Source organism: Penicillium hispanicum (assembly GCF_028827665.1).
Source record: "Penicillium hispanicum strain IBT 35686 chromosome Unknown utg000001l_segment0_segment0, whole genome shotgun sequence".
Lineage (NCBI taxonomy): Eukaryota > Fungi > Ascomycota > Eurotiomycetes > Eurotiales > Aspergillaceae > Penicillium > Penicillium hispanicum.
Window position 1 is genome coordinate 3,384,370 of NW_026623193.1, and position 25,152 is coordinate 3,409,521.

General features: G+C 42.7%; 6 protein-coding genes across 6 annotated transcripts; 2 read left to right on the top strand and 4 right to left on the bottom strand.

The window, feature by feature from the left end:
* Positions 1 to 548: 548 nt before the first annotated feature.
* On the bottom strand, positions 549 to 2,339 carry N7459_001301 (uncharacterized protein; the record flags this gene model as incomplete). Its single annotated transcript, XM_056940486.1, has 1 exon — positions 549 to 2,339. One exon carries the CDS (start codon positions 2,337 to 2,339, stop codon positions 549 to 551), a length of 1,791 nt encoding a protein of 596 aa, XP_056804766.1.
* A 9,774-nt stretch (positions 2,340 to 12,113) lies between these two features.
* N7459_001302 (uncharacterized protein) lies at positions 12,114 to 13,604 on the bottom strand (the record flags this gene model as incomplete). The annotated part of the gene is made up of 3 exons (XM_056940487.1): positions 12,114 to 12,889; positions 12,938 to 13,021; positions 13,082 to 13,604. The coding sequence occupies 3 exons, from the start codon at positions 13,602 to 13,604 to the stop codon at positions 12,114 to 12,116; spliced, it is 1,383 nt and encodes a 460-aa protein (XP_056804767.1).
* A 363-nt stretch (positions 13,605 to 13,967) lies between these two features.
* Positions 13,968 to 15,544, top strand: cox15 (cytochrome c oxidase assembly protein cox15; the record flags this gene model as incomplete). The annotated part of the gene is made up of 2 exons (XM_056940488.1): positions 13,968 to 14,359; positions 14,431 to 15,544. The coding sequence occupies 2 exons, from the start codon at positions 13,968 to 13,970 to the stop codon at positions 15,542 to 15,544; spliced, it is 1,506 nt and encodes a 501-aa protein (XP_056804768.1).
* A 244-nt stretch (positions 15,545 to 15,788) lies between these two features.
* Positions 15,789 to 16,448, bottom strand: N7459_001304 (uncharacterized protein; the record flags this gene model as incomplete). The annotated part of the gene is made up of 1 exon (XM_056940489.1): positions 15,789 to 16,448. The coding sequence occupies one exon, from the start codon at positions 16,446 to 16,448 to the stop codon at positions 15,789 to 15,791; it is 660 nt and encodes a 219-aa protein (XP_056804769.1).
* Positions 16,449 to 17,622: 1,174 nt separating this feature from the next.
* On the bottom strand, positions 17,623 to 19,553 carry N7459_001305 (lysine--tRNA ligase KRS1; the record flags this gene model as incomplete). The annotated part of the gene is made up of 3 exons (XM_056940490.1): positions 17,623 to 17,633; positions 17,693 to 19,301; positions 19,338 to 19,553. 3 exons carry the CDS (start codon positions 19,551 to 19,553, stop codon positions 17,623 to 17,625), a joined length of 1,836 nt encoding a protein of 611 aa, XP_056804770.1.
* A 1,773-nt stretch (positions 19,554 to 21,326) lies between these two features.
* N7459_001306 (uncharacterized protein) lies at positions 21,327 to 24,815 on the top strand (the record flags this gene model as incomplete). The annotated part of the gene is made up of 1 exon (XM_056940491.1): positions 21,327 to 24,815. The coding sequence occupies one exon, from the start codon at positions 21,327 to 21,329 to the stop codon at positions 24,813 to 24,815; it is 3,489 nt and encodes a 1,162-aa protein (XP_056804771.1).
* Between the last annotated feature and the right edge of the window lie 337 nt (positions 24,816 to 25,152).

A 25,152-nucleotide genomic window follows, 5' to 3' on the forward strand; every position in this document is an offset into this window, starting at 1 on the left:
ACGATTGAGAAAATACTCATGTGGTACCAAATGCTCACTAGACAGCGTCATTATTGAAACACTGCCATCAGATAATCCGTATAAGACCGTCCTAGCTTCGTGGACTTGATAGTAATATTTCTGAAGTCTTCGAGACAAGCCACCGTGTGTTATTCACTCCATCAATCTTCAAATCAGACGGTAGCTATGGGTAATAAACCGCAGATCGTCACCCACGCAAGGTATATTAACATTCCAACTAGGAAAGACCTACGTACCAGATATTATCTTGTCCATAGTGATTTCAAATGAATGCTCAACGCGGTCATATTATCTCAGCACTCTATAATATCAGACTATCTGGAACTCAATCGCATTTCCCGCGTGTTTGGCCCTAATAAGACCACCGAGCAGAGCAAATAAAAGAATGCCTAAATTTGGAACTGAACGCAAGATAATGATCAAAAAGTGCAGAGCAGCCTTAAAAAGCACAAAGATATTGGTAAATCCACCCATCAAATCTCTATCTATTTTTCTGTGTATACTGCTTCTGAAAGACCCCATCGTGCTTATTCCTCCATAGTCACCTCCTGGTCCGTCTTTTTCGCTATCTCCTTCCTCGTCTGCGCATTTTCATTGTCACCCAAGCATTCCTGGACCAGATACTGTCTAGCCTGCTTCTCATTCTCACTTCCTGTCTTGTCTGCAACATCCTTCTCCTTCTTGATTGCCTCTTGCAGATTCAGACAAGCGGCGCGAAGGCGCAAAAGTTGCATGGCAACGTTAATCAGAATCCCTTGATAGTCTTTCTTTTCCGAAATAGCAAACTTCACAAGTTCATGGTTCAGATTATGAGCTTGACCGTCAATCCATTTAAGGAATCCAGTGAGATCATCCAGCTGCAGAAGATTAATATCACCCTTCTGGTACTGTCTGATGTAGTGGCAGAGATCATTATCAAAGTGGCGTCGCAAGTCGGAGAGACTGGGGTCACTGTATTGGTTCGAAGCCACCTGGGCCGTCTGGTTGATTCTGGGGGCACGCTCCAGTGTGATACGTGGCAGTCGGGGGATAGTGTAATGATATGGCTCGGGGATTGTGGTGTAACCGTGCGCGAGTGTCGGACGAGGAGCGTATATGGTATTGAGGTCCGAAGTAGGCATAGAAATTGGAGGAGGATTCGAAGAAGGAACGAAAAGAGGGCTGAAGGGGCGATTTGTAGGGTGAGTTAGGTGAGTAGGTTGAGCAGGCTGAACAGGCTGGACAGGCTGAGTAGGCTGAGTAGGCTGAGTAGGCTGAGTAGGTAAAGGGACCTCTTGAGTGTAGTCATTTGGCTTGCTAGCTGCTGCCTTTCTTCTCTTAGGCTTCTTACTCCCCTGCGTCCGGTTGTCCTGAAAATCTTCATCTTCGCTCGCAGTTCGTTTAGATGAAGGGGATGTTAAGCTCTGTCGGCGTGCTATTTCGTTCGAGATTTCAGTCTCTATATTAAATTGCTGGAGCCTCTCCTTCCACTTTGGCACATTGGATCGTATAATAGGCTCCTCATGAACCAGCTCGCCATTGGGGCGTTTCTGGAAGATGAGCTTGAACCATGGCCTGCGAAGAGTACCATGCGCCCCAAAATACGTCTTGTATTTCGAACGCACCACGCGAGATTGGGACAACAGCTTGGTGATTTGATCGTCCGTCAGCTCTGCGTCCTCATCAGGGAGGTTCTCAGGCTTGTCAAAGGATGCGCGCTTAATCTGATCCTTGGCTTTACCGGTGGAGGGACCGGACCTGGGCTTGGAGGACTTGGTGCCGGTAGTATTCTCTGCAACGGTCTCGACCTGGCTTTGCTTCGGAACTTCACTGCTGGAGTTTTCGGTGGCTACCTTGGTATTCTCGGAGTGAGCATCACCGATAGAAGGTAGGCCAGTGTTAGACTGAAGTTCCAAGGCCTGTGGTGGATTCTGCCCGGGCATTCCATGGGCATTCGGTTCGACAGGTGCTGACTGAGGAGAAGCAGATCTCAATGTGTTCTCACAAGCCAATTGGCAAGTGAGAATGGCCTTTGGTTCACTGCTAGATATCAAGAGTTGATCTGTATCAACGAAAGGGAATGTGTTGGTTTTGTCCATTGGGGATTCAGAGCGTGGCTGACTCTTGTGGCTTTCATCCGTTTTAATTTCCTCTGCAGTGCTTGCTACCTGTGCAATAGCATCATGATTCTCGGGGATAGGAGAGACAGACTTTCCGTGATTGCCATCTGTACTGTTCGGAATCATGGTAACAGTGCTATTCTCCAAAAGTGGAGAAACAGAGCAGGGTATGACAGCGGTATCTGACTCTTGGTTGTGGTCCACAATGTGGGAGGCCATTATGGAAGGATGGTAATCCAGCACACGCGCTGAATGCCACAGCTTCGAAAAAGTGAAAGATGTGGCGATTTGGTAGAACTTGTAGAGTTCGGAAGATTGGTTCTGGAGATAATCCCGAGAGAGATCTCTGCTCTCAAGGGCGAAAATGCTAAAATAGTTAGAACCTACTCAGATTTGGGATTATTCGAGGAAGCACACTCACTTCTTTCTGGGAAGGTCAAAAGGCAGTGATGAACAGAAACCAAGACGTAGAGTTGGATATGTAGATCAGTGGGATGGGAGAATAAAGAGATCCCTCATAGGGTTCTTGCCAGTGGTTGAGGATTTGATTGAGACAGGAGTGGTGTGTGGACTGTGAGAAGCGATATAAGAAGGTAAATGGTAGTTCGACGTATGTAAGAGATAGAGATAGTGAGCGAGCAAAAGAGTCAGCGAGTTGATATCAAACAGAATCCGCTGACCAGGTAAGGTGGCCAGTCAAGGTGACTTTAGAGAGCGAGACAGAGAGCATGTGAGGATGGTTGGCAGGTCAGGAAACCGCTCGGACAGGAAGGCTGATTTGGTCCATGGAGATAGTTTGTAGATTGAAGTGATGGGAAGCCGTTCACGTCGCAGACTTGCGGTAGGTAGTCGGAGTCGATTAAGACATCGCCTGGATGGCTGAGTAGCGCATGTTTTGATCTCCATATAAATGGTTTCGGGTAGCCCAGGAGCTTTTATGTCTCTCAATCACTGAATATATATTTGTTCCAGCGAAGGCGGTGCTATGCTGGTGATAGTGAAATGCAAATGAGCTATATTTGATGGCACGATGTCGGAACCACAATTAATATAAAACCGAGTACCTTTGGTATGCATGCCCTGCCTCTGAACTCCACGCCAGGGTAGAAAATGCCATGAAACACGCAATGGAATTAATTGCGGAGCGAAGCGGAGCATACTACATCTCTGGAAAAGTGCCAGATACGTCTAATTTTCAGGCTAAAAGAATCCCCGCCCCTGATTGGCCAGATACAGGGCGGTGGATGTAGCAATTCTGCCTGTCACAGTCACCTAACTTTGTTTGCTACGCGTCTAATTGGCTGTTTACGGGGGCACCCCCGCAGCTGTAGGACTATAGATTGGCTGTTTACAGTCCTCGGCCCATATCTATCACGCGTTTAATTGGTTCACAGATAGGTTATCCCCTATTTAGTCTTTTTAGCCCCCTTTTCTATTATTGGCTATACCCCCCAATAGTAGCAGAAATCATTTAGGCCACTAAGGCACCTACCTAAACGGCCCCTGATTAGCTCCTACTGGCAGAAAAATAGGCTATAATTGGCTCCTATAGGCGGTGGATATAGCAATTCTGCCTATTATAGTTGGCCCTATTGATTAGCTATATAGCTTAGTGGTTAGGCCCCTATAACGCGTCTTACTGGCCTACTAGCCCCTATAGTAGCTTACCTATCTTATCTATTCTATTATAGCTATATATCTACGCACTTTACCCTTTTTAGCTATCCCTATCTATTCTGGGTATTAATATAGGGCTATATCCTAGGGTTAAGATTACTATATAGTTAATATTCTCCTATCTTCCCTCTTTTTACCTCTCTCTCTCTCTTTACCTTTTTACAGCTATCCTTTTGATTATAGCTAATATAACTAACCTTTATAAATACCTAGGATGCTATATTGCTTAATTATCTAGCTAGTTTAGAGCTCTCTATAGCTTAAAGGTTATATAGTACTGTCTCTAATACTATATAGTAGGTTATTCTTAATAGGTTTATTTATCTATTAAATTGCGTCTATAGTGTTTATTCTAACTATAATAGGCTTTATCCTAGAAGTGAATAAATATAGCTATCTAATTAATACTATATTATCCTTAAATATAGTAGTCTATAGTAGTTATTAATTAACTACTTTCTCTATATTAGATCTATATTTACTATTACTAGTTTAAGCCTTTTTATAAATTCTGCTCTTTTAAAAACCTAGTAGAGCTAAATTAATAATATACTAGCTATAAATATACTAGCTATAAGTTATATATTTATAGATTATAGCTCTAGTCTTTATCTCCTCCTCTTCCTAAAATAAACTATATCCCTTAATATATATAGCTGATAGTTACCTTAAGATAATAATAGGCTAGTCTTAATTAGTAATATTATAGTCTCTATAGCTCTAATAACCCTATATTAGCTAAGGCTTATAAAAAATAGTTAGATATATAGTATAAATACTATCTATAATAGTAGTGCTAAGAATAACTATCTTTAATATTAAACCTATTATAGTTAATATAGCTATAGTTATTTTTAGATAATCCTCTTATAGAAGGATTCTTTTTATTATCTTAATCTTACTCTATATCTCTTTTTTATATTAGGTTAATATCTTATATAGAATCAGTAGACCTATTTACTCTATCTATATAGTGTATAATTAAATCTTCTCTACTACTAGCCTTATCTATTTAGTGTATAGTTAAATCTTCTTCTACGCCTTTTTATAGTAATTATATATTAAACCTTCTACTAGTTCCCTAAAATAGTATCCTCCCCTTTATTTTATATACAGTCTTTACTTCTAATAGCCTATTAGATTAACTAGCACTAACTAAAACAGAGTAGTCTCTATTATAGGACTTCCACACTAAACTCTAAAAGTATTAGCTATAGACCTATAGCTACTACTATAAGTATTAGTTTAGTATATATCTAAACTATAATAGTATTTATTAATACTATATTAAGAAAGACTAAGGCTAAGATATCTTCTTTTTTAGGCTATTAAACTATATATAGCTAGATCCTATATTAAACTTTTTAGAACTTATATAAGTAGAAGAGATATTAATCAGCTATATATATATTTTTATTAAGGTTAAGCTAATATAAAGTTAGTAGTATTACTATTATAGTTATATTATACACTTCCTATATAATATTAGCTATATTTATAATTAGCTTCTTTTACTCCCTTAGGATATTAAAATAGTTATTCTATAACTATCTAATACTAACTAAATATTAGTTTTATATTACTAGTTTATCTAGGATTATTAAATATACTATAAAGTAATTATTTACTAACTTAGCTTTTTTTATTAGAATCACCCTAGATACTGTTAGTTAAAGATTTCCTTTACTATAGTTACTAAACTTTTTAAAGATAGATATATTAATCATCTTTTATCTTTATAGGTTATTAATATATAGCTATCCTTAGTTAATAAATCTAATATAGAATCTAATTAAATAGGCTTATTTAATAATAATTTTACTAAGCTAGAAGCCACTATAGTATCTGATTTTTTAGCTATAGAGGAGGAGATAATTACTATATAGAATATAGTTGCCCTAATAGCTACTAATATATTTTAACTATAACTATTTATAGTACTATCTTTCTTCTATAAGACCCTAATTTCTAAATTTAATAGTAGTAAGCTGCTATTATTAATAGCTTTTCTAACCCTTTTTTTATATAGTATAGCTAAGTTTATTATATCTTAATCTTAGAAAGTTAAGTATATAGACTATATTAAGTATCTAATTAAATATAAGAGTAGATAATTTATTTAATACCCTTAATTTTAGTATATTATCTTTAATATAATTATATAGTGCTAAATCTTAGTAAAAGCTAGTTTTTTTATCTAGCAGTACTATAACTAGTTTAACTTAACTATTAATAAGCTTTATATAATATTTAAGAGTTCTAATCCTAAGTCTAATATCTTTCTATAGTTAATTATCTTTTTTAGTAGTACTCTTTATAGTATCTAACCCTACTAAAGTGGTTGTTGCTAGGATCTATATACCTATATTTAAGAGTTAGGTTTAGCTTATTTCTTCTTTATACTCTCTATAGTAGATCTATATTAGGATAACCTAATATATTATCTTCTTTAGTATAATAACTAAGTGGCTAGTAATATAGCTTTATAGATATAGATTATATAAGATAATCTATATAATAACCCCTATATTGTTATATATTAGTTCTACTATTAGTATTGCCTATTTAAGGACACTGTCCTTAATTATAAGTTTAAGGTTATAGACTATTAAAGCTATTATAAGTGATAGGGCTAGGGATCGACCTATAGCTATAGTATATACTAGGTTAAGGATATACTAGATAGTAATTAACTCTTTTTATAAGCCCTATACTAAATATTTATATAGTTCTAAGGTATTTATATTATAGCACTAAACCCTAAACTATCCTAACTTCCCTTAGCTTATATAGAATGCTTAGTAATATAGTACACCCTTAATAAATAGTAAAATACTCTTATATAGCTTTTAGATCTAATAAATTATCTTTAGTGCTATATTTATAGTAAGTATTACTGCCTCTATTAAAGCTATATTATAGGCTAGCTATAGTGTTAATTCTACTTTCTAATATAGATCTATAATAAACTAGAGCTATTAAAACCTCTAGGATCTATATATTATTATCTATATCTTATCTAGAATTATCCTCTCTTAAATCCCTATAATCTGTTTATTAGTATAATATAGTAGGCTAATATTAATATTGCACTATATATTAGGTCTTAGATGCTATTAGAGTATCTTATAAAGTATATTAGTAAGTTAGAATAGGCTATATAGTCCTACTAAGATCTTATATAAGCTATATTTATCTATTTAAATGCCTAAAATCCTCTCTGCTTAGTGGTAACTAAGTTTCTAAATTGTCTTATTGGTGAGTATAACTGGTTGGCCTAGGAGGTCTTCTATATGCTTCTCTAGCTTCTCTTATAGTAAGATAGTTGTAAGGTGATCTATATTAACTGCTATTATAATGATTAGTAGGTGATCCTATTTATTGTTACCTTAGTAAATAATGATAACTCTGTAAGTGTATAGTATAGGTGGTTATTATAAGAGAAATATCTCTACTATCTATCTATGATCTAGGGTGTTATATATCTCTGCTAGCTATATATTTATAATTATTAGTCCTATTAGCCCTATTATATAAAGAAGAGGGTGATTAGATATCACCCTATCTATAAATTGATAGACTAGGTGGAGGATTTTGTATATATAAAGATGATACTTTATTACCCTTTTCACTAGATCTCTAATCTCCTATAATTTAATAGTATTTGATTTAATAGTTTTTTAGGTGCTTAGAGCTACTATTAGTAGGTCTATAACTCCTATAAGCTAGATTATTATAGTAAGGTGATCTAGGATATCCTAGAGGAGTTATTTAAGGATATAGATCTTAAGGATAAAGAGGACTTATCTAGTTTATAGGAGTTATTTACTGTATAGGCTCTATATTAGGATAATATAATTTATATTAAGGATTTAGATACTTTTAGTAAGTGTGATATTAACTGTGAATATAATTAGTATTAATATATTAGTTAGTATCTAGATAAGGTTTTTCTGCTGGATTACTGGAAAGAATAGAAGCGACTTTTTTCTGTAGATCTACTAAATATGATAACTGTTTACCCTGATTTACTTAATAAGAAGCAGTAATAGCTATATAATCTAATTGTTAGTTACTATCTTTAGTGGCTATAGATATAGGGTTACTTATTTATATCTCTCCTATATATTATTCTTTTAATTAATTTACTAGAATAGCTCTTAATTAACTTAGATAGATAGGCTAGTATAGGGAAATTATATATTATTAGTATTATCTTTACTATATTATAGGACTTTGTGACTAAGGCTAGTATTATATTAACTTTAATCCTCTGTACTATATTAACTAATATAGCTGTCTATAGGATCTTTAGATATATACTGTATAGTCTTTTTTAGTTATTAGTGCCTTTAATAGGATAGTATATATCTCTTTTAGTAGTGAAGTTGATTAATATTTAGAGTCTCTTTAGTGGTATATAGTATCTAATTATTGATAAGAAGTCTATGATTAGCCACTAAATACTATATTAGATTAAATAATACTACTATAAGATCTTCCTATATAGTTAAGATCTCTTTTTTAGCAATCTTAATATTATTTTTATAGGTAACTTCTTTTAGCTGCCTCTAGTCTTATAGATACCACTTTACTGTTTAGCTGATATCTCTTAGATATTAATTAAGGATCTATATAGCTATTATATATACTATTCTTTTAATATTATAATTAAATTTGATACTGTTATATAGTAGTAGGGCACTAATAAGGAGAGTATAGTTTTTTACTATACCCTAGAATATCTTTATATAGAGTAGATATAGTTAGATAATTAGTAGCTATTAGCTATATATATTATAGTAGTGCTTTTTATAGCAGAGGTCTATTAATTCTATAATATGCTCTATATCCTTTTAAAATAGGATAATATTATACTTTATAATTACTAATCTCTTTAGGATCTAAGCACTTTAGTCTTTTATCTATTAGTTATAAATAGTAGTTAATATATAAATTAGGTCTTAATAGATAATACTAGTAACCTTTTATAAAAGCTCTTTATTGTGATTAGTGCTTATATTATACTCCTAGAGAATATTTAGACTGAATATAGGCTTATAAATAGGTCCTTAGTAACTATTTATAATATAGTTTAGCCTTTAATAACTAATAATCTAAAAGCCAACCAGCTATAAATACTATTTATTAAGTTTAATAAATATACTAGCCTAATCTAGCAGTAAGATATATAGGGCTATTAGCTAGTACCTATCCTCCCTATTATATATAACTTCTAGTTTAATAGTAAAGACTGTTCCTATACCTAATTCCTAATCACCTTAGTGTATAGTATAACTATCTATAAGGTCTAAAGGCTTAGTCTCAACTATACAGTTCTTAATATTAGTATTCTACAGTTTATAAGTGGCCTCTATTATATAGCAGACTTATATATTTATATATTATAGGGGATCCTATTCTATTAGAACTTCGCCTTTAATAAGATATATACCTCTATAACCTTATTAGTTATATATAACTAGCTTAATAACTACTAATATTATCTACTAGAATATATAAGTCAATAATCTTAAATCTAGTAGCTTTATTAACCTCTGATTTTCTCCTATAGTGGCGCTTAGTAGACCTAATTTTACCTTAGACCCCCTTATACTAAAGAATTATAACCTCTCTCTTACTTATTTATCGCTATATATACTTAGCTTAAGCTAAAGATCACTGAGATCCTTATATAAAAAGACACCCCTCTCTCTTCTATAATTATAAAGAAGTATAAGATAGTGATCAGTAGGGTAGATCTAGGGATAGTGAGACTATATAGCTAATATATATTAGCTATATAGTCTTGCTATCTTTATATAATAGAAGGGATTTTCTACACTTTAAGTGGCTATAGTAGATTAAAATTATAGATTATAAAGGAGCCCTCTGATTAGCTAGATTAAAATTTATTTATATAGTTAATATTAATAATCTAATCTCTCCTAGATTCTAATAGCTAACTTCTTAATAAGCCTATACCCCTATTTATAATTATTATTATCTTTATTATTGCTCTTAGTATTATTTATTAGCTCTTTTACTAGTAATATTATATCTTTTTTGAAATTATTTAGGTATAATTTATACTTATTAAGGTTTAAGATAACCCCTTTTATTATTATTAGTGTATCTTTTATTATATTCCTAAGTATATTAGTGATTATTAAGAGATTTTCTAATATATCTATTAGGTATTTATCCTTTTTTATTAGTGACTATAGACACTCTTTATAGCTAATTAATTTCTTCTTCTAAATACTGCTACTACTACCACTATAGCTATAATTACTTATTGCTTTCTATTTACTTTTTCCCTTTTTACTTTATATACCTTTAGCTAGCCTATCCTTACTTATATAGGTCTTTCTATTAGTCTTAGAATTGATAAGATTAGATAGTACTACTTATAGAAGCTATATTAATGCTTTATTAATATTTAATAGTAGTTTATATATAAGCCCTATAGCTCTCTCTTAGTAATAATATAGATAATCTAAGGTCCTTATCTTTTAGTATAGTGTTTATATTTTTTATCTACTATATCACCTATAATCTATATAAAGGCGGCTTATAGGTTAACTAGACATTTATTAATTTTAGTATAGATATCTATACTTACTATAGCTCTTATATATGGTTCCTGCTTAAGTATTATCCCTTTTAGTATCTTAACTGTATTATAATTATTTTTATTCTTTTTAGTAATATTAGCTATATAGTCCTAGTTAAATTTCTAGATATACTTTGCCTATATATTTATAGTATAATCTAAGTCGAGATTTTTATTTATTTTAGTATTCTATAGTGTAGGGATTATAGTAGATTTATTATTAGATCTACTGCTTTTAGTACTGCTATCTTTACCCCTACTATTAGTACCACTAATACTATTATTATTATTGCCTATACTGTTATCTTTATCACCTTTGCTGTCTTTATTATTATTATAGTTAAAAATACCACTGTTATCATTAGCTATATTATTACTAAAGCTAAGGATATAGTAACTATAATTGGTACTCTGTTTATAGATAATACTATTACTACTAATAAGATTTAGGGTAGTACTACCCTATATATAAGTGATTCTATCTATTAAAGATACTATTAGTGAGGATAAGTTAAATAAATAAAGGATAATTCTAAAAAAGTAAGTTAGTAATATAAAAAGCTATATTAGATTAAGGTAAGATAGTAGCTCTTTATACCTTTATAGGCCTTATATAACTTACTTTAATAACTATTATAACTATACTGTTTATCTATAGCCTATTTAATAGGTCTCTTTTAATCTAAAATAGTATCTATTTCTTTAATTAAAGTCTTTTTAATCTATAGTATCCTTAATAATAATATAAAAGTAAACTAGTATATAGTTAATAGCTATTATTAATAGTTAAATCTATCTCTCTCTCCTCACCTTATCTTACTATCTACCCTTCTCTCTACCTTACTATCTACCCTTATAAGACTACTATAGCTGCTTCTTCTGCTCTATATAGTTCTATCTTAGCCTATTATAAGTATAATAATCACTTAGTTTCTTTATATAACCCCTACTAATTAAAGTTCAGTAGCTAATAGCTTATTCGCTAAGACCACTAAGGCTAAGAACCCCCCTATTAAGCCCTACCCCCTCCTTTTCACTAACTAGCTACCCTATATAGTATACCTCAAGAACGTCGCCTAGTATAGTATTTTATAGCGCCAAACCATTAGCTAGGCTATAACAATAGACAACGCTACACATTTCATCAGGTACGAATCAGTCCTAGGCCCCCCAGTACGCCTATATATCGTCTGCCAGTATAAACAGATAGTTTACCAGCAGATCCATCTACTCCTAGCTTATAAGTTATAGGTTATACTACGCCAATACTACACCCATCTACAGTTGATCGGTGATAGTAATGATATTGCGACAGGCGAAGCTGCTAGGACGGCCCATAAGGCCCTTTACGACCTACTCGTTCGACATCGCCGTTATACCAATAATACCCCATATCTGGTTATTCGGTAGATCAAGATAATGATTAGCTGGGCTAGAATGGAACTCCTATACAGTAGTCTCTGGACTGTAAGCATCATATACAGTCACTACTATCTTTCCTACGATCGATTATGCGAACTGTAAACTTAAAATAATGACTAAATCCGACTGCTATAGAGATTAAGATAGTCATTAAAAACCGCGGATTAAGCGCTTCGCTCCGCATACATTCTACGGTGCATCCCCCCTACGGCTGGGGGTCCGGGGGGCGCCGTTAGCCCCCTGGTATGAACATGAAAGCAAAGTAGAAAGAGAATTAATCATGAAGGAGCGTTCAGTTTGCGCCGGGGAGACTTGGCAGTGAGGACTTGTCGTACTCGTCGAATCTTCGCCCACCACTCACGGTCCGCCGTTTTCCTGGTCTCCTCGTTTGGTTCATCAGGGAATGTACCCTGCCCAATATGCATGCTCGGCTCCGTCCGAAGGGTATCTGTAGATGCTCCAGACCGTATACGCCGGCGATGCTTGACCTTGACTGCTTCGGCAACAAGCTCCCAGCCACTGCGAAGGTTGTCCATATTCTCGTCCGGGCTGCCTGTTCCAGCCTGGGCTATTCTATCAACCCACGGGCAGTATTCCATGTGCTCGGAAGCCACATCCAGAGACGTGTAAACAGTGACGTCTCCGTTTTCCTTGGGCTTGTACATCCAAAGACCGAGGCGACGGAAGCAAGCCTTGCACCCAACCAAACCAGCAGCACCATCCGCCACTGCATCCCATCCAAAGAATGAGATTGACAGCGCTGCTCGATTGATTGACTTTGGCACACGTTCTGTTGCCTGCCCGCCTTCTTCCCGATTGTTTCCATTGATCTCGTTTTCGTGGCACACTGTGGTGATTTCCCTGGGTGTGTCAGGTTCCTGAAACCAGCTCTCGGGTAGAATATTGATGATTCCATCAAGATCGAAACCGTCGGGAGTTTGGATGGTATCATCGGCAGGTAACTTATCACCCATCTTCATCAGATTTAGATAGCGATCGTGAAGTCTCGTTACGGCCGTCTCGGGGTTGGCCAATGGAAGATGTTGAATTGTAGCTTTGGCGAAGTCAGAAAGGAAAACATGGGATAATATAGAAGCCATACCATCGCAACCCTTGTTTCGCCACGGACAGTTCTCGCCATGTCCTTCTCGAAGGAGCTTCGCATATTTTTCCACGAGACCCGCACCTGTCGAGAAATCAATTAGTTCAACATTGCAGTGAGCGAGAATGACAGTGCATAACATACGGACTTCCTTCCGCTCCTGAACTTTCTCCGCATCAAACCCATCAAGCTCATCGATCTCGTCCGGCAGCTTGACCACCACCGACCCGCCACAGCCACTGATGCAGCTTACTCGCATCACATCCGTACAAATCCAGCCGCGCTTCGACCATTGAACTTCGTTTATCGGTGATGGTTTCGAGGTCCATCTGTCCACGCGACGAAAGGTCTCCAGGCGCTCAAGGAAGGATTCGCGATCCCAAGGCGCAAAGGTCGGTCGCTTGGTCGAGGACGCGGATGCCGTTCGGTTCGTAGAGCGGGGAGTTTTCAAAATCGAGTTGCGCACAGAGGCTAGGTCTGAATTTTCGCTGCTGTTCAAACGAACCTTCTTGATGGAGAGGTTGGCGGGGAGGCGATCTCGCGCCGTCGAAGGCGTTGCGGTCAATGACGATGATGTCTTGGACACATTGTCGCTCGTGGAGGGTTTCGAAATGGATTCAAGGACACGGTGGAATTTCCGCTTCTTGGATTCGACGGCGTACAACATGGTCGACTCTGCAATGAGAAGCAGTAATGAGTTGATTGAAGTCAGTGGAAGCGCTGAGTCGCAGCTCCGGACAAGGGTGTTGGTGCCTCAGGCAGGATTAACACAGATTCGCAACTTCAATTGGAATAAACATTAGCTTATCAACTGACTGAACAAATGAATAGCTTAATAATTTCATCGGAAGTTGTTTCCATATCCAGCTCGTCTTCTTCATAATTAACATCTGCCAGCAGGTCGTCACTGTACAGTTGCGACCAGCAAATTCCCAGCCGCTGATTGGCTATCGGCCCGTAACATCGCATGATCCCCGTAATCGAGGGCGCGCTTTTTCTTCCTCTGCCACTCACCTATCGACAAGTCGCCATGGCTTCTCTGGGGACGACCCTATCAGCATGGCGGAGCATCGCGCCGCGATTGTCCAGGGACTTATTCACCTGCCGACAATGTCTGCGCAATCAAGGCTACGCGGCCAAATCCATCCGCCGGTTCGCCGCGATGCCATCTCCTCAACCCACCAAGGCTCGTTCGTCTCTTTTTAACGACAAGAACCGCCAGTTCTTCACTTCAAGTATCAGACGCTCAGCGGCTGCGGCGGAATTGACGGGCACCATCGAAGAGGGTGTTACCCAAGCCAAGGCTAAATCGAGCTTTCCCAAGATCAGCGACAAGTCTGTCGCATACTGGCTTCTGGGTAGCGCTGCGAGTGTGTTCGGTATCGTGGTTTTTGGTGGCTTGACACGTTTGACGGAGTCTGGGTTCGTGCCTGACTGATCTTCACGCACCGCACTTGAGCTCCGGAAGCTGACGGGATAAACTACTGGAACAGATTAAGTATCACCGAATGGCGACCTGTCACCGGCTCCATGCCACCCATGAATGCGGAGGACTGGGAGTTGGAGTTTGCGAAATACCGTGCTTCTCCCGAATTCAAATTGCTGAACCCGAATATGAACCTGTCTGAATTCAAGTCGATCTACTACATGGAATGGATCCACCGTCTCTGGGGCCGATTCGTGGGCATGTCATTTGTTCTGCCCGCGGTTTATTTCGTTGCACGCAAGAAGGTCTCGACGCCCATGGCCTGGCGCCTGGCGGGTATTGCTGGTCTGATTGGATTTCAGGGCTTCCTCGGATGGTGGATGGTCAAGTCTGGCTTGAAGGATGACTTGTTTGCTCCTGGCAGCCACCCCCGTGTGAGCCAGTATCGTCTGACTGCGCACTTGGGAGCTGCATTCACCTGCTATGTCGCCATGCTGTGGAACGGCCTCGCCATTCTGCGGTCCCACCGACTGATGGCAGACGCCGTGTCTGGTTTGAAGCATCTCGAGGCCCTCCGGGACCCGCGTCTGGCGATCTTCCGTCGCTCCGTCGCTGGTTTGGCCCTGCTTGTTCTCACTACCGCTATGTCTGGTGGTCTCGTTGCCGGCCTGGATGCTGGACTCATTTATAATGAGTTCCCCTATATGGGTAACGGGCTGGCGCCGCCTAGCCCCGAGCTGTGGGACGATCGCTACTCGCGCCACGAGGACCGCTCTGATCTCTGGTGGCGTAACATGCTTGAGAATCCCTCTCTCGTCCAACTGGATCACCGTATTCTCGCCATGACTACCTTTACCTCCATCATGGCTCTGTGGGCTTATTCCCGCCGTTCGCCTACAGTGAAGCGCCTCCTGCCTCCCGCTGCCAGGAAGGGTGTTCATGGTGTTGTCGGATTTGCATTCATGCAAGTTGGTCTCGGCATCTCTACTTTGCTGTATCTGGTGCCTACGCCACTTGCTTCTGCTCACCAGGCTGGTAGCTTGTTCCTTCTGACCTGGGTTCTCGTGCTTGGCAGCCGTGTATGGAACCCGTCCCGCACTGCAAAGCTGTTGCAGATGGCCGTTAAGGCTCGCTCCCAGGGGCTGTCGGCCTCGAGTGCCTCTGCCGTCAAGAGACTTTGAGCAGCTTGGGATCGTTCTGGATGTACGAATAAGTTGACCAAAACAGGCTTTTGCTGCTCGGCCTTGGTGTCTCATACCATCTCCATTCTTTTCTTTTACGGATTTCATCAATCCCGTCTGTATAAATACTTCGCCTACACGTGTAAAGACAAATCAGAGTTGCTACTTCCAATTTTATGGCTAATCTCATGTAGCACACACTCAGATACCACAAGTCTTTTTGTTCCATGATTCCTTGCTCTCCCTATTCCGTCAACTGCGTAGGGCGCGCGACACGAGGCGGGTTCCGTCGAACCTCCCGATAATCCACCATTTCATGAACATCCATATCATTCTCAACCTCACTCTCAGATCCCATAGTCAAAGTCTCGTCCGGATCCTCTGACTCCAACTCGCTAAGCGTCTCTATCTCTCGATCATTCTGATTATCACGGGCAGGAGTGGTAGATCGTTCTTCAAGGCTTTGGCTTCGAGGTCCCCCAGATCCCAGACTCCAGAGAGCCTCGGCCGCCTGTCTCGCCTCCGTGGTGCCCGAGGTGCTCTCCACTGATGGAATAGTTGTTGCCCCAGATGCATTCTTCGTCGAGGAAGCCAGCGCCGGAGTACGGGTTTCGCTTTCGGGGGCATGCGTGCTCGTGAAGGACCGGTGGGTACGATCTCCACCTCTATCGATCAGACAGCGACGGCAGCATTGCCAACCGCAAGCGAGACACCGCGTCATGCCGTCCTTGTTGCGTTTGTCACATTGGTCACATTTCGCGGTGTGCGCGGCGACGTCGCTAAATTGTACGGTGACTGTCTGGCGGGTTCTTGTGGATGCTGGCCGTATGGGGAGAGACTTGGACGGCTTCGTTGGTGGTGGGGAAGGCTCTTGCTGCTCTTCAGACTTGGGGGGCTCGGACATGATAGGAGTAGATAGTTTTTTCTTTTGCTACTGAGGCTGTTAGTCTTCTTGATTCCTCTTATTGCATTGTGGGATGCGGAGAGAGACTCACAGATGCAGGTGCTATCGGGCTGACATCTTCAAAGAAATGACTTGGTCTGTAAAGAGGAGTTGACTTCCGTAGCAACTCTTCGGGGGGTCCAGGCCAATTGATCTGTAGGCATCAATGTTAGACCGTTTTCTGAAAAGTCCATGCGTATCTTCAATAAATTTCCATACCTTGGCCGTGGAAGGAGTTGGTAAGTGGGTTGTCTAGAGAAGGAAGGTATTAATAGAATAAGACACTCGGAGAAGCAAGAAGATGGGCGTGTTGGTATGATTACTGACAGATCCAGCGTAACCTCGTGGAGTTAGAGGTTGTCGTATGACAGGCTCTGGCATAGAATAAAAAGGCGGGTCTCCGAACAGTCCTCTGGCAGGAAAGCGATCATATCGAGGCGGTTCAGTGAGTACACGAGGCTCCATGGGCTCAGGTGGTCCGGAACTGTCGACTGGTCCCTCTGGAAGAGCCTGTCGTGTCTTTCTGGCTTCTTCAAGCTGTCGTAAATCAAGAGCCTCGGGTTGATCAGTCTGTTCTTGGGAATGCGCAGTGGTCAATACTTGGACAAAGGGCTTAGTCAGTTCCATAGTCAAGTCTTTGAAAAGAAAAACAAATAAGAAATGTTGAAGAGATATCGAAGGCTGTTGAATCGCAAAGATGACAGGACAGTAGGTTGAAGGATGGAAGAAGTCTCAAGAGGGCACGGTTTCCCCTTTTATGCAGGAGGGTTCTCAGACTGAGAGCAGGTCGGCAGATACCGCTTGAATGCGCGCCAATTTGCAGAGAGATAAGAATTTCATTCTGTGCTGAATTAGGTCACGAGCCTTACATCGCTCGTCCAGACCCCTTGACAAGCAGGTGGATTCCATGCCGCCTTCGTAGTAGATCTAAATCCAACTCAAGATGCTAGGTTTTTGGCACTTTACAGGTGGAAAATACAGCAGGAAGACCTCGGGTATAGTTAGGATATTTTCGATCTAATTTTTAACTGATGGATTGCTCATGAAAACCGTTGAAGCCGCATGCAAGACCCAGTAAGACCATCATCGCATGTCCAAGACATATCAACATCCCAATCTCAGACAATCATATCATTTATTTGTGGGCTGTAGATTTAACGTTAGTGAAACGGGACTGTGGAAATTACAGGAAAGTAGTAACATACGAATTCCCTCCTCGGGCTGGGGCTCAACACCAGCAACCTCTGCAGCAGGCTTGCCCTCGGCCTGGCTCTTGTCTTCCTTCATGAAGGGGAAGGCCAGCACCTCCTTGATGCTGTAGTTGTCGGTCAAGAACATGACCAAGCGATCAATACCCATGCCCCAGCCGCCAGTTGGGGGTAGACCGTACTCGAGAGAAGTGCAGAAGTTCTCGTCGATAAGCTGAGCCTCGTCATCACCCTGGTCCTTCTGGTTGGCCTGCTCCTCGAAGCGCAGGCGCTGGTCAAACGGATCATTCAGCTCGGTGTAGGCATTGACGATCTCTTTCTTACAGACGAAAGCCTCAAAACGCTCGCACAGACCGACATTCTGGCGATGGTACTTGGCCAGTGGCGACATCATCTGGGGGTGGCCGGTGATGAAGGTCGGGTTGACGCAAGTCTCCTCAATAAACTCACCAACCAGCTTGTCCAGCATGCGGGCGTTAGTTTGAGGTGGCGAGCACTCGACATTCATCTTCTTGAGCATCCGCTTGAGGAATTCGTTCGTTTCCTGGGTGTGGAGCTGATCACCAGGCGGGAACTTTTCACCGGTGGCTTCCTCCAGAGCAGGAATCATCTCCACCCGACGCCAAGGGGCCTTCCAGTTCACATTGTAAGTTTCACCGCTCTGGGTGTGGAAGGTGGTCTCGTAGCCACCAGTAACATGCTTAACCAGACCGGAGATAAGCTCCTCGGTCAGGTTCATCACGTCATAAACGTCGGCATAAGCCCAATAGAACTCACAAGTGGTGAACTCGGGGTTGTGAGTGAGATCAATGCCCTCATTACGGAACTGGCGACCAAGCTCGTATACACGCTCGAGGCCACCCACAATCAGCATCTTCAGGTACAGCTCGGGGGCAACACGCATAAACAGATTCATGTCGAGGTCATTGTGGTGAGTGATGAAGGGCTTGGCAGTGGCACCACCAGCAATAGCATTCATCATGGGGGTTTCAACCTCGGTGAAATCACGGCTGTCGAAGTAGTTGCGCACGTAACTGACGATCTTGGCGCGGGTGCGGAAGATGTTACGGGAGCGGTCGTTCATGATCAGATCAAGATAGCGTTGGCGGAAACGCTGCTCCTTGTCCTGGAAGCCATAGTGCTCGGAGGGGATGGCGTGCAGGCAAGGTGCCAAAAGAATGACCTCGGTGGCGAAGATAGACAGCTCCCCGTCGGCGCGGTTCTTGGGCGAAGTGCGACCGGGGAAACCGACAATACCAACGATATCACCTCTCCGAAGGTGCTCATGCTGCTCTTCGAAGGGCACACTACCAGTAGCGAACTGAGCCTGGCACATCACCTGGACCTTCACACCTTCAGCGCGAATATCGTAGAAATTCAGCTTGGTACCGGAGGAGCGCTTGGTGTAGATACGACCGGCAATGCGAATGGAGATATCAGGCTTCTGCTCGCCCTTTTCGAGACCCTCATAGTCCTTCAGGAACTGCCGCAAATCCGTGGTAACCTGAAACTTGTGTGGGTAAGGGTCGGGCTGCTTGGTGCCGCGCAGCTTGTTGATCTTCTTGCTCCGGATCTCAAAGTATTGCTGGGGTGGTACACGGATCAGCTAGAGTATCCTTCAAATGGCAGAACCGCAGCTTACATTGGGAGTCAAGTTAGCCTCCTCTTCCTCCTCAGATGCCTTCTTCGCAGGTTTGGGAGGAGCAGTTGCCTCCTTCTCCTTCTTCTTGGCTTCCTTCTCGCGCAGTTTCTGGCGCCTCTTCAATTCGGACTTGGAGACCTTCTCACCAGTAACCTCATCGAGAAGAAGGTTGGCCATAGAAGCCTCAGCCTCCTTGACAGGGTTCGAATCCGCCATGACGTGTGATTGTAGAGGGGAGATTAGAAGGTGGATGGTGGGGTGAAGGAGGGGCGCGTGAAATTTTGATTGATTGATTGACTCATTCACGGATCTGTCAGGCGGTAGCCCGATTTGCCGGCAGAACATATCGAGCCGGGTTCCTTGCCATATAAACTAGACTATATACACAAATATATATTTTCTGTTAGGACTAGGGCACTGGTCCTCCCTAGTCTAACGTTGTGCGCTACTTATATCGGTCCCGGGCATGCTAGAACATAGCGTTCTAGCATATTTGGTCTTTTGGCTTGTTTGGTTAGTGCGCCTGGGCACATGCTGTAACATTTTCACCCGAACTTCTATTCCATGGTCCTTCTTTATCCTATTTTCTAAGACGCGGAGCCCTTGCGGTTCTGCTTCAGAGCAGGAGGAGACGGCGCGGGAAATTTTGGGCGTGAGTCCACCGCCCTGGCACTTGATTGGGCAGCGCATAACTACAGGGTTGCTGACCCTCTGCACTGCGAGGAGTCCCTCATCCCCGCTGGTAGCCAAGATGACTAGAGAAGAGGTTAGATTTCTCTAAACCATACATATCACCTCTGTCTCTCTTTTCTTCTTCATATCTCACAAATAGAACAACTTACCCAATTGGGGATTAGGGCTTAGGGCAGCCCAGCGGGGCTTTACCCCGCTGTATCATTTAGGCTTGGCGTGGTCCCAATGATCTATACAATTCAAGTTTGTATGTCTTGAGCCATAAGACTTATCTACTTATCCTTTCAGTCTCAAGGCTTCACTATTCTGACTTCCAGTCCAAGGATTCTACAGAGCATATGGAAACTGAGGAAGTAAAGCATGGTTCACTAGCAAACCATTGTCCAGAGAGTTCCAAATTGGAACTCTGGATTGTGAGATACTGCCCATGATACCATGCTTGTATGCCAGAAAACGTTAAATGATATTTTAGAAATAGAGCTTTAAAGGTCCATACTTCACATCTTCCAAAAGAATTAGCTTGCTAGATGGTGATTATACCAAAGCCTGGTAGAGCTCACTTGGAAATCAGGACAGACGCAGCTATTGCCTTCTCTTTGACCTTGTAAAAAGCAGTTTCAGCAGCGTCCTGGTTATATATGAATGGAAGAATTATCACCTCAAAGCAGCCCTCTATTCACCAATGCTTGACCTCAGCGAGGCGGACAGTGCCCGGTGTACAATCTCAAGGTAGTTAAGGAATGGTCAGGTTATATCAAACCTATTCATGTTCTCCATGGATAGCGCTGGCTGGATTTGGAGTAGTGACAATGGCACTATCCCCATAGACAGTGCTAGCTATCAGTGTAGTCTTGACCTTGCTACTTCATATTTCCCATATTTTGAAAATGGCTCTCTTCATCTTTCAAGCCCCAGATTTTCAAAATAATAGATGGGAAATTCCGAAAACATCTTTCAGTTAAGAGGACCAGATCACTTTTTTAGAGGGAACAACATGTGGTAGCTGAGGCACCCCCGCGTGGTGTATATAGAATAAGTAGTGTCGGTTGGAGGCTTTCTTTTTCCCTCCTCTCCCCCCTTCCTCAATCAAATTGGCTTCTACTGCCCCGGTCTTTCTAGTTTAGGTAATAGGTGCCTGGCTCTTTCCTTCTTCCTCCCCTTGAGCCCTCTTTCCCTGTGCTGACATCGTCAACCTTGCACTGCTGTCATTGCCTGTTAGTTACAAGCTATTTTTGCACGTAACTAAAGGGCGAACTGCAATAATCTTCACCGTCCAAGCACTCCCACTCAGTTGAAATGACCACTTTTGATTCCCTTAAGTGGGCCCTGAGGCAGAAAGCCCCGAAAACAGAGTCGTCCCTGAAACAGCCATTGTCAGAGACACAGTACAGTGCTGGTTTCGATATCTTGACGAGAGGCTCAGGATGGCTGACCTACCAAGACTTTATCATCCCTCAACTATCTGAGCTGCTCGCTCCTCTCTTTAAATCGCGCATCAGCATCTCGGCGCTGGAAATCGGACCCGGACCAAAGAGCCTACTTGGATATCTGCCCGATCGTCTGAGGCAGAAGGTCAAGAGATACGCTGCATTTGAGCCCAGTCATGTGTTTTCTTCAAGATTGGAAGAATGGCTTAGCTCTACCTCGGAGACCGAGTGCCCGCTGCCTTGTCTGGAAAGCCCACCCGACATCCACCGAGCGCCATTCGTTCTGAATAGCAATACAGGAAGCGGTACCGATACCGGTAGACGTGATAACGATGAGAAGTTCGACATCATTCTATTCTGCCACAGCATGTACAGCATGAAGCCCGAAGTCAAGTTCATTGAACAGGCACTAAGCATGCTTGTTGAGCAGCCTGAAGGCGGAATGGTGGTGGTTTTTCATTGCGATGGAGCCCTGCAGCTCAATGGATTGGTGTGCCATCGAACGGCTTCTTTCCCCACGGGAGCTATTTGTGTGGCAGATAACGACGAGGTACTGGACTGTTTCACTCCTATCGTTGCGGGGTTTGTCATGCAGGATGCGGAGGTGAACAAAGGTATCCAAATCGAATGGCGTAAGGTGTGCCGTCTCTTGGGTCGTCGTGATGAAGCCCATCCAGAACGTCTCTTCATTGGCTGGCCCAACGTCATGGCAGCCTTCACCAAACACGCGACGGCGTTACCGGAGCTGACGGCTCAAGTGCCATTGTTAAATGGGGGAAAGACAGTTAAAAACAGAGAATCTCGCCTCCACAATCCCGCGGCTATCGTGAAACCGAGAGAGATTGAACAGGTCCAGCAGTGCGTTCGATGGGCTCTCAAGCATGGGGTTAGCCTGACCGTCATTGGCGGCGGTCACAGTGCACATTGTCTATGGACCCACGTTATCTCGGTCGACATGAGCAACTTTCATCAAGTACATGTTCTTACGGCAGGCAGTGATCAAGACTCGGACTCCGGCTTCGGTTCCTTAGTTGTCGCCGAGGCGGGCTGCAAGACAGGGGATATTGTCCGCAAAACAATGGCGACGGGCGTGACTGTGCCACTGGGGACCCGTCCGAGTGTAGGTGCAGGGCTGTGGCTACAAGGTGGCATCGGACACCTGGCTAGGATGTACGGGCTCTCATGCGACGCCATCGTTGGTGCTGTGGTGGTCAGCATCGACTCTAGTCAGGTCCTCTGCATCGGTTGTGTACCAAGCCAACACCGGCCAGCAGGTGCCATACGCCCAGAAAACGACACCGATCTATTATGGGCTATCAAAGGCGCTGGCACCAACTTTGGTATTGTAGTCAGAGTTACTTTCAAAGCCTACATTGCTCCGACATACGCGACTCGAAATTGGGTTGTCCCACTGAGTGACAAGCTCGAGGCGCGGCTCAAGCTGAACAATTTTGATGAATGCGTTGCCAGGAAGCTTCCCCGGAACTGCTCTGCAGATGCGTATCTGTACTGGGACAACAGCCAGCTGCATTTTGGCGTGACAATGGTCGAGTGTTCCACAACCGGACTCACCTCTGAAACACCCATGCCCACAACTGGACGCACGGTTCTGGGGCTGGAAGACAATTTTAAGGTTGTGAACGGTGTCGATTTGTTCGAAGCCGAGATTTATATGTTCGGGATGCACGTCGGACACGGTGGAAGCAGGACTTTCTCGTTCAAGAGATGTTTATTCTTGAAAAACATTGGAGAACCAAGCGTGGCTGACATCTTGGTGGCGGCCGTTGAGACTCGTCCCTCGCCTCTCTGCTATCTCCATCTTTTGCAAGGTGGTGGAGCAGTCGGCGACGTGGCGCCCGATGCCACTGCTTTCGGCTGTCGAGACTGGGATTTTGCTTGTGTTGTCACTGGAGTGTGGACCCATGATCAAGATGAAACCGAAGTCGCCCAAGCTGCCATTGAATGGGTGTACAAAGTCGCCAGAGACTTGCTGCCCGTGAGCAGCGGAGTTTACAGCGCAGACCTTGGGCCAGACCCCAGAGATACCGAGCTGGCAACTAAGGCTTTTGGAGCAAACCGGCCACGCCTGGCTCGTCTTAAGCACAGGTGGGATCCTCGCAACACGCTGGCTTACACCTGCCCACTCCCAAAAGCAAAAGCGCCTCTGAGACAGAAGCTTATCATCCTTGTCACGGGTGAAAGTGGCGTTGGCAAGGACTATTGCGCTGACATCTGGGTCTCGGTCTTTATCAAATGTGCCCACAAGAACCTCGTGGCGCGCGCGGTCAGCATTAGCGATGTGACCAAAAAAGAATACGCGAGGGCTACCGGCGCTGACCTGCAGCGCTTGCTTTATGACCGTGCTTATAAAGAGCAACATCGGTCGGCGCTGACGACTTTCTTCCAGAGCCAAGTGCGGCATCGATCTCGGCTGCCGGAGGAGCATTTTCTGAATGTGGTGTACAACGCCATGGATGTGGATGTGCTGCTGATCACAGGGATGAGAGATGAGGCGCCGGTTGCAGCCTTTTCACATTTAGTGTCAGATAGCCGACTGCTCGAGGTTCGTGTCAAAGCTAGCACCGAGACCCGGTGGGCTCGCCGAGAGTGTCACGTCGGTGATGGTGATGGTGACGACAAGAGAAACAGCATCAGTGACAGGTCAAATCTGAAGGTCTTGGACTACCGCCCGAGTCTCATCTTCGACAATGACGCAACTGGGGACGAGGCCGCGGAAAGGTTTGCCGAACATGACCTGCTTCCCTTCTTCCACGAGGACCTTCAGCGACTATCTAACATGGTGCGTCCAGTACTCGACTTCCCACGCCCGGGCATCGAGTTCCAACACGTGCTGAACATATCCCAGCAACCGGGTGGACTAATCCTGTGCACCTCTCTGCTGCAAACTCACTTCACCGGTGACTGGGCCAAAGTGGATGTGGTAGTGTGCTGCGAGGCTGGGGGGTTTCTGTATGCGTCGGCGTTGGCCTCGCGGGTCGATGTACCTTTGGCGCTGATCCGCGACGCCGGCAAGCTTCCCCCGCCCACCATTTCAGTCGCCAAACCTACGTCGCACATATCTTCTTCGGATTCTAGCAATCTAGGAGAGAAGGAGATCGAGATGGAATGCAATTTGATCCCTCGAGGGGCGTCGGTAGTAGTGGTCGACGATGTCCTTGCTACAGGGCAGACCCTTTGTGCGGTACTACAGCTCTTAGATGAAGCTGGCATCGGTGCCGAAGATATCAGCATCATAGTCGTGGCCGAGTTCCCTGTTCATCGTGGTCGGGAACTATTGCGTCGGCATGGATTTGGTCGTGTCAATCTTCAAAGCCTTTTGGTTTTTGATGGTGCTTAGGAAAGGAATAGGAGAAACTTCCAAGGTTGGAATCTTGAACTTCTGATCAACGTCAACTTCTAGTAGACGGCGCCTACTATACTTAATATGCGTTGCCACCTACTCACCAGGATATTCAGCGTACCAAGCCGAGTAGTAGTAGTAGTAGTAGTAGTAGTAGTAGTAGTAGAAAGCTTACTACTTTCATTGCAGGTATCCATGGATGCATATGTATCCGTTATCCTTGAATCGTGGGTAGAATGGGCTTTTGAATGGGGACTGGGACATCGTCCACATATTTGGCATGGTCAACTCTTCAATATGAGAAAGACACAGTCCGGTATGGACCACTGGCATG